Raw genomic sequence first — 12,695 nt, 5'->3', positions numbered from 1 at the left:
GGTCAAGCTTAATGGATCTCAGGATCACCACTATATGTGCAAAATGGGATCCTACGAAGTAAGCGGCCATTTTAGAATGTCCACATTCACACTGCCTTAAAAAAGTGAACCAAGGCACAGAAAAATCATTTTCTTTCATCTTAAGAGTGTTCGGTTTCAGCAGATTCTGACAGCACACCGATTTCATGTCATTTCTTTCAAACTTCACGTTTAAGTCACGTCTTTTGGGAGTTGTTCACATTTTCTAATTTAAGGCTGATCTTTAGAAGTCTAACTTTTGAAAAAAAAATGAAAATCATTTGGCACATTCAACCGTCATCTATTTAGAACAGCGTCATTTAGATCTGGAGGTTGAAAACATCTAAGTCTGGGGTCTGCTCATTAGGTAAAGTGCTTGCTGCTCAGGCATGAAGACCAGAGTTTGGGTCACCAGAACCCACACAATAAGGGCAGACACAGCAGCGTATGCCTGAAATCCCAGCACTGGGGAGGAAGATCCCTGCTGGCTAGCTGTCTCCATCACCGTTCTGCTCCTGTGAAGAGACACCATGACCACGGCAATTCTTATGAAAGAAAGCATTTCATTGGGGGCTGGCTTCCAGCTTCAGAGGCTATGTATATTACCATCATGGCGGACGGCATGCTGGAGAAGTTTGCCGAGTGCCACATCCTGATCTGTAGGCTGAGGGAGAGAACCTGGGCCTGACATGGGCTTTTTGAAACCTCAAAGCCCACCCCCAGGGACACACCTCCTTCCAAGAAGGCCACACCTCCTAGTCCTGCTAATCTTTTCAAATGGTGCTGTCGCTCCATGATGAGGAAACAGTAAGAAGAAATAGGAAGAAGCACTTCGTCTTCTTCCCACGTAGTTTCCAGTCTTCAACATAAACACTGGGTGTTTCTCTCTTTGAACCCTTCGCTGGCTTCTTATCACCCTGAGCACCGAGGCCAGACCCTTCACTGTCTCAGTGACTGTGATCAGTCTCACGCTGCCCTCGCCTCCAGACTCTTCATTTTCACTCACTCTGCTCCAACTAGATCGTCCACTTTCAGTATCCCATGAGCACCTCATGCTTGCAGAGAGCGGTACATCCGTCTCTAGCACATCCGTCTCCAGCACATCCGTCTCCAGCACATCCGTCGGCCTCTGTAGCTTTCCCCAGCCAGTGCTTCCGTGGAGGGATTCTGTCCTTGGATTGGGTGCTGTGTACCTCTCAGCTTACAGCTTGGCTGGAATATCAGGTCTTTTCCCAGCAAAAAAAGAGCACTCATGGCAATATCTTACATTTCTTTTTGCTTGGTTGATTTGAGACAGGGTCTCACTATGTCACCCCGACTGGTCTGGGACTCATTATGTAGACAAAACTGGCCTCGAGTTCATGGAGATCCACCTGCCTCTGCCTCCCCAGTACTGGGACTAAAGGTGTGCGCCACTGTGCCTGGCTATCTCATATTTCTTTAACGGTACTTACTTTAAATGTGTACACATAACATCACACACATACACACATACACACACACACACACACACACATTTATAGTTTGTCTCTCAACACATAATTTAAAGAGCACAACGATAAGGACTTTGTTTTGTTCACTGATGAATTCCCAGTGTCAAGAATAATGTTTGAGGGAGGTTATGTACAGCTCTTTAGTCCTAATCAGCACTATTCACTGTACACTAAGCACTTAGCACTTGGCTCATGAGTACTTAAGCACTCAGCACTTAACTCATGGGTGTGCAACATGTGAGACTCTGGAAACCTTGCATGTGTTTATATACGCATTGCATATACTTATATTGATTTATATCGGCATATACTTATGTGTGTATGCATCAAGGGACTGGGTTGTAGTCAGCTCTGAGGCCTCTGGTTTGCTTCCCGGCACCGGCAAGCAATAACCCCAAACCAACCCGGAAAAGAAGTGCTCGAGGCCAGTTGGTAGGGCTGGGGATCAAACTCAGGGCTTTACACATGCTAGGGTAATGGTCTACCCATGAGCAATATGCTAGGGTAATGGTCTACCCATGAGCAATATGCTAGGGTAATGGTCTACCCATGAGCAATATGCTAGGGTAATGGTCTACCCATGAGCAATATGCTAGGGTAATGGTCTAATGGCATATGCTAGGTAATGGTCTACCCATGGGCAATATGCTAGGGTAATGGTCTACCCATGGGCAATATGCTAGGGTAATGGTCTACCCATGGGCAATATGCTAGGGTAATGGTCTACCCATGAGCAATATGCTAGGATAATGGTCTACCCATGGGCAATATGCTAGGGTAATGGTCTACCCATGAGCAATATGCTAGGGTAATGGTCTACCCATGAGCAATATGCTAGGATAATGGTCTACCATGAGCAATATGCTAGGGTAGTGGTCTACCCATGAGCAATATGCTAGGATAATGGTCTACCATGAGCAATATGCTAGGGTAATAGTCTACCCATGAGCAACAGTCCCAGCCCCAGTAAGTTGGTTTGAGCTGATACCAAGGTAGAGCGGTGCTATGGCATAGTTTGAAAACTTTAGTGTACCCTTTCTGGCTGAATCCACCAGGACAACAATTGGCTCTCACTGGCTTTTTTTTTTTTTGCAATTATGCTTTATCATATGCATCTCACAGCTGATCTTGTCAAAGTATCACGCGTGGTTAGGTTGGAGTTTTTTTTCTGAGCACTACATAAAAATGCATTATTCCAATAAACGATGGCCTTTTTCCCTCATTAATGAACGATAGTCGCTGTACGTAAACCTTCAAGTACTTACATCGATTAGGTCGGAGAGGTCGTGAATGTAGTACTTGAACACCGAGGCGTTGGTTGCTTCAAGTGTTAGGAGATACTCGTTCCGGGCTTTAATCGATTTCAGCTTATTTTCTGAATATTTTGCTTGTCTCTGGTAAGGAAGAAGACACAGGGATCAGGAATGGAAGTGAAGTCATTTTTAATAAGACAGAAACACACGCGGGGTTTCATTAATCTAAGCAATTTCTTCCATATATAAAAACGATCCTCTGGGTCCTTGGTGGAAAGTACATTTCGAATGTGATTTAAATAACAAACTAAACTTTCCCCGGCTCTGGGAATAACAACAACGCATTTGGGCTCCGGGCCCATTTCCACCGAGCTCCCTTTGTTATGATCCCAGTTCTCCAGATCTGTCCTGAATACTTGGCATTCACCACGGAATGATGTCCAGCTGTTATGACATAATTTCATGTGTCTTAACATCCTTCGCTCCCCCGGGAGGAAATGCATGTCTTTTCACAGTAATTCACCATGTGTGTGTCTATCGCTGGTGGATCAGGGCTTTTTAGGACTGCCTTGTCTCCTCCGATGAGGAGCCCAGGGCTCTGCGACGTACTTCCAAACCTACCTTTTCCTTCATTTTTTCGATTTTCTTCACAGAGCTGCGCCTCTGGTGCTTCTCTTCCAGCCTGATGTGGAAGACGGGGTCGCCCGACCTCCCGATCTGCTTCTCCTCTTGCTTCTCGGCTTCTTTCAGCTTGCTCTCCGCGCTGATGCTCTCCGCGTGGTACATGTGGTACGTTTTCATCACCTGTGAGGTGAGAAAGTGACCCAGATTGTGAAAAGATGTCTGCCTGTTCCAACTGGTATGGGGCAGGGGTGGGGTAAAGCCAGACTGTTAGTCAAACAGACCAATTTTGGCTTCTGCTTCTGTAGAAACCAAACAGATATGCAAATTCACCTGCTGGGAAGAGGAGCTTAGGGGACAGTCTCTGATGAAAAAATGATTTGCCGGGGCTCATGTGCGCTTTTCAACGTATGCAAAGTGTTCTTCCATGCAAAAGCATGCTTCCCCAAATCTCTTCTACATTCTGAATTGTCAGCATAAGCTATCTATTCATGGATAAGTTTGAGTCTAGCTGGAATTCCACATTAGTACAATATTTACTGAACAAAATCTATTTGTCAAAATACCGACATTAATATTAAGGCTCATATATAGATAGGCTTAGTATAAAGATGGTTTTTCTAATTATACAGTAATACTTTATAATCATCCTAGAAAAATAAATGATACAAAAAGGAAATTACAAAAACAAACAGAAATCAATAATAACACTGTGAAGATCTGGCATATAGTCAAGTCTTTTTCCTTTGTACATATCCTTCATTTTAAAATACCACATATTATCTCTCCAGTTGAAATTTGGGATCAACCAATATATATAATTTTAATGTGTTTTAGAATAAATATTTTGTGGTGTAGTATTTGTTAGAATGGGTGTGGGCATGTGTGTGTGTGTGTGTTTGTGTGTGTGTGTGTGTGTGTGTGTGTGTGTGTGCGCGCGCGCGCGCATGTGGAGGCCAGGGTTAGCTGTTTTTCCCTCACATGTTTCCTACCCTTATTCTTTGGAAACACAGTCTTTTACTAAACCCCAAATTCAGTGATTTGGCTAGCCTGACTGGCCAATGAGCTTTAAGAATCCTCTTGATACACTCCTCTAAGTACTGGGATCCCAGGATTCCCTTCCATGGACAGCTTCTTAAGTTTGACGTGTATCCTGGGGTTGTGAACTCAGGTCTTCACTGACTGAGTCATCTCTCCATCTGAATCACCAAAGGTACTTCTGAGATGTACGTTTAAGGCTGTACGGAGTTCCTGAGTGCCTGTACCATACCTGACTAACTCGCTACTGTTGGCTGTCTTGAGAATGGGTTACACTAAAACCCTTCACGTGTACACAGTCTTACTTCTTTTCTTGGGAATGACACACACAATTAGTATGCTAGCAAAATTCAGGAATAAATGGAACATTAAAGTTTTATAGTATATCTTCTCTGTGGATGTGATAAACTCACATACTAAATCTTCAATTATTAAAAGCTTTGGGTATATGATCACTACAAGAACATTCATGAATACACTTGGGTCACCTAGGGCAATTTTCCTAAGGAAAAACTGTAATGTTAGAAAAAACATGTACATATCTTTGTGTGACTTTGAAGCACATTACTAAGTTTATACTCTTTAATTAAAAAAAAAAATAAAACCAAGCTGATCGATAATCTGTCAAAGTACTCCAAATAGCCTAGATATTTAACAAACATCTTCCTGGATAATAAAGGTATACTATTACTCTTTAAATTAAATTTAAAAAAAAGTACTACTATGTATTGTGTTTGTGCGGCTGCCCCGGAGGCTAGAGACATTGGCTCGCCCTGGAACTGGGGTTCTGAGCAGGGGTAAGCGATCTTTCATGGGTGCTGAGAACTGAACTCCGGTTCTTTGCAAGAGCTGGAAGCCCTTCAATTGCTGAGCCCTCGCTCAAGTCTTGGCGTTCACTCCACACATAATATCTATTTCTAATCTCCACATTCCTACCTACAGAAGAACAGTGGCAGTCAACATTTAAGAAAATTTCCCTGAAAATGTCAGTTTCCCCATATAATTTTAGTGTTGTATGCAGGGTTAGGTATCTGGGAAAACTCCAAAGGCTTGTACTTTGTGTACAATTATATTTGCTGAGAGAAACACGTAGGTGTGATGCTCCAAAGCAACCCAGAAGGTCTGCATTTACAGAAGGCAGATTTTCTTTCCCTCACAAGTAACAAAGTTACCCAGATTCAATTTCGTAACTAAAGTGTTGTTAAGACATTGAGGTAATAGTAATGTTTTAAAGTAATAAACGTTCCTTTCCTCATTTGGAAAGATGAGTTTTAAAATCGATTGGAACCTGGATGTATCATTAAAATAAATGAACTCAGTTAAGCGGTCGTTTCTCTAGGCTGGCAGAAAAGGTAGGATGCGAACACTCCATTGAGGTCCCAGAGCTCACTCGCGGATTGACCATTCGGAAGAGTAAAGCCTGGGGCTGGTGGAGAGTCTTGCTTTCATCTACTGTGATTATCTCTTTAACTGTGCAGTCAGTACCGAGTAAAGCTTAACGACCGAGCAGTGGCGGCTTCTGTGGAACCCTGTGCCATTGGAAAATTGTCTGTTTTCAGTCGGCACTGGACCTGGAGGAAGTCTGGTTGGCCACTCCAGTTTAAAAGCAAAGACAACAGCAGCTGGGCAGCTGGGGGTATATGAAGGGAGTTATCCTGCAGCTGGGCAAACAGCGAAGTCAATGAATCCACGACACACCTTGCATTTCAAGGCTGGGCTCTGTTTATACTCCCTGCCTGGAGCAAAGCCACATACCATGTAGGCCACAGTGCCACTTACATCTTAAAATGACAGGGGAAAAAAAAAAATAATTCCACACATGGACACATACTCCACTCTCAGAAACTGCTTAGCTCTCTACTTTCCCGGCTAATACCAAGTTAGAAATAACAACATCCGCCCCAGCTGGATGAAACGGCAGCCCAGACAGCGCTGGGCATCTGAGAATTTCTTTTTAATACGCCACTAAGAAAGAGACCTGTCTTCGTAAGTCTTGCGTTACTTGGCTGCGGGGGGGCTAGATTAAGCATGTTTCATTTGCACAAACTGAGCCTAGAGCACAGGTAAGTAGACTAAGCCTACTTCTAGCATGGTGTGTGTTAAAAGGAGCACACTTGAGTCATGCTATCACGAGATAGCTTGAATGGGGGCAGGTATCTCACCGTAATGGGCATTTAGTATGATAGCTCAGGGTTACTTTACTTACTTCAATAAACAACTTGTTTGTTTGGTTTTCCAATTCGACTCAGGATTGCCACTCTTAAGTGTTAAGTGTCAGGGTGGATGAATTTTTAAAAAAAAAAAAGATGAGAAAAAAATATCCCGAAAAGCCCTTTGAGAATTCTCATTGCGGATAATGAACACAAGCACAAATTTCATGGTTCAAAACGTAAGTGGACAGAAGTCAAATGTGTCTGTAGTTAAAATAGAGCAGCACGGAGCCCTCCTGCTTTTCAGAGAGAGAGAGAAAAAAAAAAAGAACTTTTATATTTCTGAGCTGCAATTGGAATAGGTTCTGCAAGGAAAACATCAGCGTTTCCTTCTGCTAATGCAGACATATCCTCTGCATACCGAATGACCCCGTGGACACATACCTATTTAAATGGAGTCTCAGAGTCCATTTTCCTACTTGAATGCTTTTCTACTAAAAGTTCATGCATAATTCTGCAATCAGTATCCTCAAGTTACCATTCCCGAACTGCAGGAAAAATACAGTCCGGTAGAAGGATATCCTGACTGAGAACTGCTTTTTGTTTCTGTGTTTTTGTGTGTCAGTGTGTGTCCGCCGTGTGTGAGTTGTGTACGGCATGTGCAGGTGTACTTGTGGAGACCAGAAGAATGCACACAGCATGTTCTATTACTTCTCACCTCATTTTTTTGAGAAAGGGGAACTGGACCGGAAGGCAGCAAGTCCCAGTGACCCTTCTGTCCCTGTTCTCCCACAGTGCCGGGGTTACAGGTGCATGTGTGAGCACACCTGAGCTTTTACGTGGGTCCTGGGGATTTTTTTCCTTAGGACTTAGCCACTGAGCCATCTCCCCAGACCCACGTTACACATATTTTTGTGAGCCTGGGAAAATTTACAACAGAACCTTTGCACAGATACTGTTGATTTTTTTTTTTCTTATTGAAAGGCCCAGGCCATGTAACTGACACCAGCCTTGTACTTTAAATCATAATAACTAAAATATCTGTGCTATATTTTAACCTTCTATATAGAAAGTTATCACACATCTGAAGCGATGAGTATGCTAGGGAAGGCCAGTGGGTTGAAGCTATGGTTTCTACTTTCTGATTTCTGGCTCAGACAGTAGAGACACAGACAGGAAGGGTGGATCACCAATTACTCAGGGTGGAGACCATTACATACCCTCCCACTCAATTCACAAAGTTATTGCGGATTCCACCATCACTAGACTTTATTGAGGATATATGTGTATGTCTCTATTTACAACGTAAACACCATCAATTCTGATAGGTGCACACACACATATGTATTTAGCCTATTAAGCACTATAAAATGCTTACTGCCTGCTAGACACAGTTCTAAGCGCTTTGCTAATTCTTCTAGTCACTCTTTGAGAGGTACATTTATTTTCCTCCTGCTAATATTTCAACCCATCCTCTGAGGCGACCTTAAATCCTGTTACCTGATCTATGGGTGGAAACCCCCTTTTCCTTTCAAGTCTCTCTCGCCTTCCATATTGATGGCACTCACGCTGCCTGCCATGCGTTAGAGTTCTGTGTGCCATCTAGTCTCTTGGCTGATCCTTGTAGAATCAGGTAGGACGCCAACAAGAGAAACCCTATGCGCCTTCAGATCCTTAACTCTACTTCAGACACAACGTAGATGATGGAGACACTGGATGAGAAACAATGGAGGGTGGGCGCTCATTTCACAGCTTGCTCTTTCATTTAACAAACACTCGCTCACTAAATGCCTCCGATACGTCTGGCTCTTTTTTCATCCTTGGCATCCAAATTAGCACACTATTAAACACCTGCGATCAGACCAGGGTTAAAAGACAAATAGTCCAAAACCATCTGTGAAACACAGTGTTAGTTACTTTTCCGTGGCTGTGATAAAAATACCACGATCCAGAGTGCATTTTGGGAAAAGAGAGTTTAATTTTGCTCAGGGTTCCAAGAGGTGAGTGTCCACGATGGTGCGGGGAGACACACCAGCAAGCGAGCATGCGTGGTGTCAGGGACAGGGGTCTTAGGGGTCACATCTTTAATCTCCAGCACAAATCAGAGCGGGGAGGTGGGGGAGGGGCGAGGCAGCGCATGAACTGGAGGTGACCCGAAGCTTTGGACCCCCAAAGCTGACCCCAGTATTGTACTTCCTCCGGCAGGGGAGCATCTCCCCATAAACTCTCCAAGTAAAGCCACCAAGTGGGGACCAGGTGTTTACAGGCCTGCACCTTTGGGACATTTCTCATTTAAGCCACCACAAAGAGCTAGTACGGGAATTTGGGGCCCCTCCAAATAAAATGTGTACCTGCTTGGCGGGGGAAGATGACGACGTCAAGTATGTTCCTGACAGTATTTCCTAACTCCACAGCCGGCTGCTTTACTACCCACCGGTCACTAAAAGTTCTGAGAAATGTGTTTCAGCATTCCATGTCAACCGCTTAAGGTAGAAGCCTTTTTTTTAAAAGCACACACACACACACACACACACACACGCTCATACACTCTGACATATACCACACATACACATTCACTCACACGTAACATACTCATGCATGTACACACACTCGTATACACTCACACATTCACTGACATACACACATTCACACACTCATACACACATTCACACACACACTGACTGACCCACACTCAATACACATTCACACATAACACACACACATTCACACATACTCTCACACACACCACCCATACACATTTGCACACTCACATGTAATACGCACGTGCACACACTCATACATGCTCTCATATACTCGCTGACACACACACAATACTCATACATTTACACACTCATGCACACACACACACAGACACTCAATACATACTCAGACACATTCACACACCCATACACATATACATACACTCACACATACACTCAATACTCTCTCTCTCTCTCACACACACACACACACACACACGCTCATACACTCTGACATATACCACACATACACATTCACTCACACGTAACATACTCATGCATGTACACACACTCGTATACACTCACTCACTGACATATACATTCACACACTCATACACACATTCACACACACACTGACTGACCCACACTCAATACACATTCACACATAACACACACACATTCACACATACTCTCACACACACCACCCATACACATTTGCACACTCACATGTAATACGCACGTGCACACACTCATACATGCTCTCATATACTCGCTGACACACACACAATACTCATACATTTACACACTCATGCACACACACACACAGACACTCAATACATACTCAGACACATTCACACACCCATACACATATACATACACTCACACATACACTCAATACTCTCTCTCTCTCTCACACACACACACACACACACCGCGCCGCACCGCGCGCCACATCGCACGCGCTCCATTATAACTGAGTTTCTACAAGTCATCGTCTTATCAACACCACCAGGGCGGGACCACAGCTGTGGAAGCCTATCACTGCTGTCTCCCTGGAAGCACCGAGGTTCAAAGTGAAGGACGGACCACTGAGACACCTTCAGCTCTACCAGAAACCACAGTCTGGGAAGCCTGGGCCCTCCAGGGGCTCAGGGAGCTTCATCCTCTTCTTCTACTGTGGCCTCCGCTCAGCTCTGATGATGCCAAAGACTTACTGGAAACCAGGGTGACAGCAGTTCCTTCTAAGGGACACTTGGGCCACTGTGTGCCACGATCCTTTCTCCTGCGATCTCTAACCTTCCTGCTCTTTGGTAAATGGGGCCAACTTCGGTAAGAACACAGCTTTGAGGGCCAGGCTGACCTGGACCGGGGTTCCAATGCTGCCACTGCCCAGCTGGGCAGGTTTGTCAAGATCCTTGAGCCCTGTTCATCCTTCATTAAATTCTATCCGATCCTAGTCTATCCTAAGGTTCATTCATTCTATCATGAAGTGGTAGAATGCCCAGAGCACAGAGCAGTGTGGGTAGCCCTTCTCCTTACAATGTCCAAGACAAGGTGTAGGGCAATGGTTCTCAACCTGTGGGTTGTAACGCCTTTGGGGGTTGCCTGTCAGATATCCTGCGCATCATATATTTACATTACAGCAGCACAATTAAAGTTATAAAGTAGCAACGAATCATCTTACGGGTTGGGGGCCGGCACAACATGAGGAACTGTGTTAAAGGATTGAAACACGAGGAAGGTTGAGAGCCACTGCTGGAGAGGGAAAGAAAGGTCGAGGCTTTGGCCCATGACCCAGCTTTGACGCAGAGAGGCACAGGCCGCCGTCTCTTGGAGGCAGCTGAGAAATTTGAGGCGCCACAAAAAACAGGTCGGTGGTGGAGGTGTTTCGGATCGTTACATGCTGACAGCCAGGCCAGCCAAAACCTCTTCAAAACTCATACACACACCAGCGAGGAAGCTCCAGGAGATGACCGCGTAGACATCTACACGGTCACACAACATGTGAATTCATAAAAGCTTCCCTTGGAGTGTACATCCCACAATTAGCCCTCCTTCCCCGCACATTCAACATACGGTAACAGCTAACTCTAAAACTAAGTGGACATTAGACCAGGGTGTTTTTTTTTTTAAAGGGGGTGTCAGAGTATGTTGGCTCATATTCATCTACCTAACAGCTATTGATCACCCAGATTCCAGGGCTGTGTTAGGCTTGAGGCCAGAGTGGAGCCGATGGGGCAGGCACAGGCCGGGCGACTCACACCGTAAAGTTAACAGGAGCCGCCCATAAGCAAAGGTGGGAGCAGGCAGTGTGGATGTGAGGGCTGGCTGAGCAGAAGTGGGTGGTGAAGGATTCTCAGGGGCCTTTTTAATTAGTTTATATTTAACTCTGGGAGCCCATGTAGGAAGTGAGAGGAAAACGTTTCATTTATATACAGAATATAAAGTTCGGAGAGGCCAGTCCTCAACATGAATGCTAGTCAGTCCCTATCAGTAACACAGCTCTCTCACTCCATCCCTACCTGCCATTCCAACCCGCTGTATCAGTGGTTCTCTACCAGGGGGTCGAATGACCCTTTCACAGGGGTTGGCTAAGACCATGGAAAACACAGATATTCGCATTATGATTCATAACAGTAGCAACATTACAGTTATGAAGTAGCAACAAAAATGATTTTATGTTGGAGGTCAACACAGCATGAGGAACTGTATTAAAGGGTCGCAGTGTTAGGATGGGTGAGGACCAATGCCCCAGACTGTATTTCCCTTTATCATTTGTGGCACCAAGGCTAGACAGGTTGCTGGTAGCTATGTCCCAAACAACTGGTTAGGAGGACTGTCATGGTGAGCTCTCGTAAATCCGCCTTCTCTTCTTGGGTCTGTATGCCTCTTTCCAGGTTAACAAAAGCAATTTACAAAAGTACTCATTTTCTAAGTAAAATTTATAGGAGAGGTCACTGGGCTATGAGCTCAGACTCATAAGACAGACTGCCCGAGTTCAAATCCTGATGCTCAGAATAAAAAACACACCAAATGATGCCATTTAGATTTCCAACAGAGAACAAATACCCGGAGAAACAAATGGTCTTTTTTGGGGAGCCTTCTCTCTCAAGACTGGACCCACCAAAAGGGAACACACTTGCCTTTCATCTTCTTGCTATTTCATTAACCAACACGATAAAATTCGTAACACGGAAGAATGGACCGAAAGTCAAACATCACACCAGAGCGCAGGCGACCTTCGCCCCACGCTGTTACTTGCAGGCTCATTCAGCTCCTCCAGAAACCTCCTGCTCTGGCTCCAAAACGGCACACGGCCTTCTGTCCCTCCTCCCCTAGGATGCTGTTCAAGTTTCAACTTGGAACTTCCCACGTGGCTCTAGCATGCCTGCATGTTGGTAAGTTTACACGCTTCATTTTTATTTTCTGCTAATCGTTTACTAGAGGTTGGCTTTATAGGTTGGGATCACTGAACTTCAGGGAGGGGAGGGTTGAAAGATTTCCTTTTTGTCCCTATACAATCTAGCTTGTGCCCCCAGTGTCTTCGCTGTTAAGTAAAATTGCAATACTGTTCCCTGTGCGGGGCTGTGGGAGGATTGCCTGCGTTCACTAACAAACAGCATGAAGAAAAGCGGACGGACC

At 44.7% G+C, this 12,695-nt stretch overlaps 1 protein-coding gene across 2 annotated transcripts in view; it reads right to left on the bottom strand.

Annotated features, from left to right (window-relative positions):
• Srgap1 (SLIT-ROBO Rho GTPase activating protein 1) overlaps positions 1-12,695 on the bottom strand; it is a 269,344-nt gene that overhangs the window by 74,161 nt on the left and 182,488 nt on the right. For both annotated transcript variants that reach the window (XM_028869595.2, XM_028869594.2), the window contains exons 5-6: positions 3,386-3,568; positions 2,777-2,905 (exon numbers count right to left, since the gene is read on the bottom strand). In XM_028869595.2, coding sequence (XP_028725428.1) covers positions 2,777-2,905; positions 3,386-3,568 — 312 coding nt within the window. The remainder of the gene's footprint in view (positions 1-2,776; positions 2,906-3,385; positions 3,569-12,695) is intronic.

Source organism: Peromyscus leucopus, chromosome 18 (genome assembly GCF_004664715.2).
Source record: "Peromyscus leucopus breed LL Stock chromosome 18, UCI_PerLeu_2.1, whole genome shotgun sequence".
NCBI classification, from domain to species: Eukaryota; Metazoa; Chordata; class Mammalia; order Rodentia; family Cricetidae; genus Peromyscus; species Peromyscus leucopus.
This window is presented reverse-complemented; position numbering and strand designations above follow the sequence as displayed.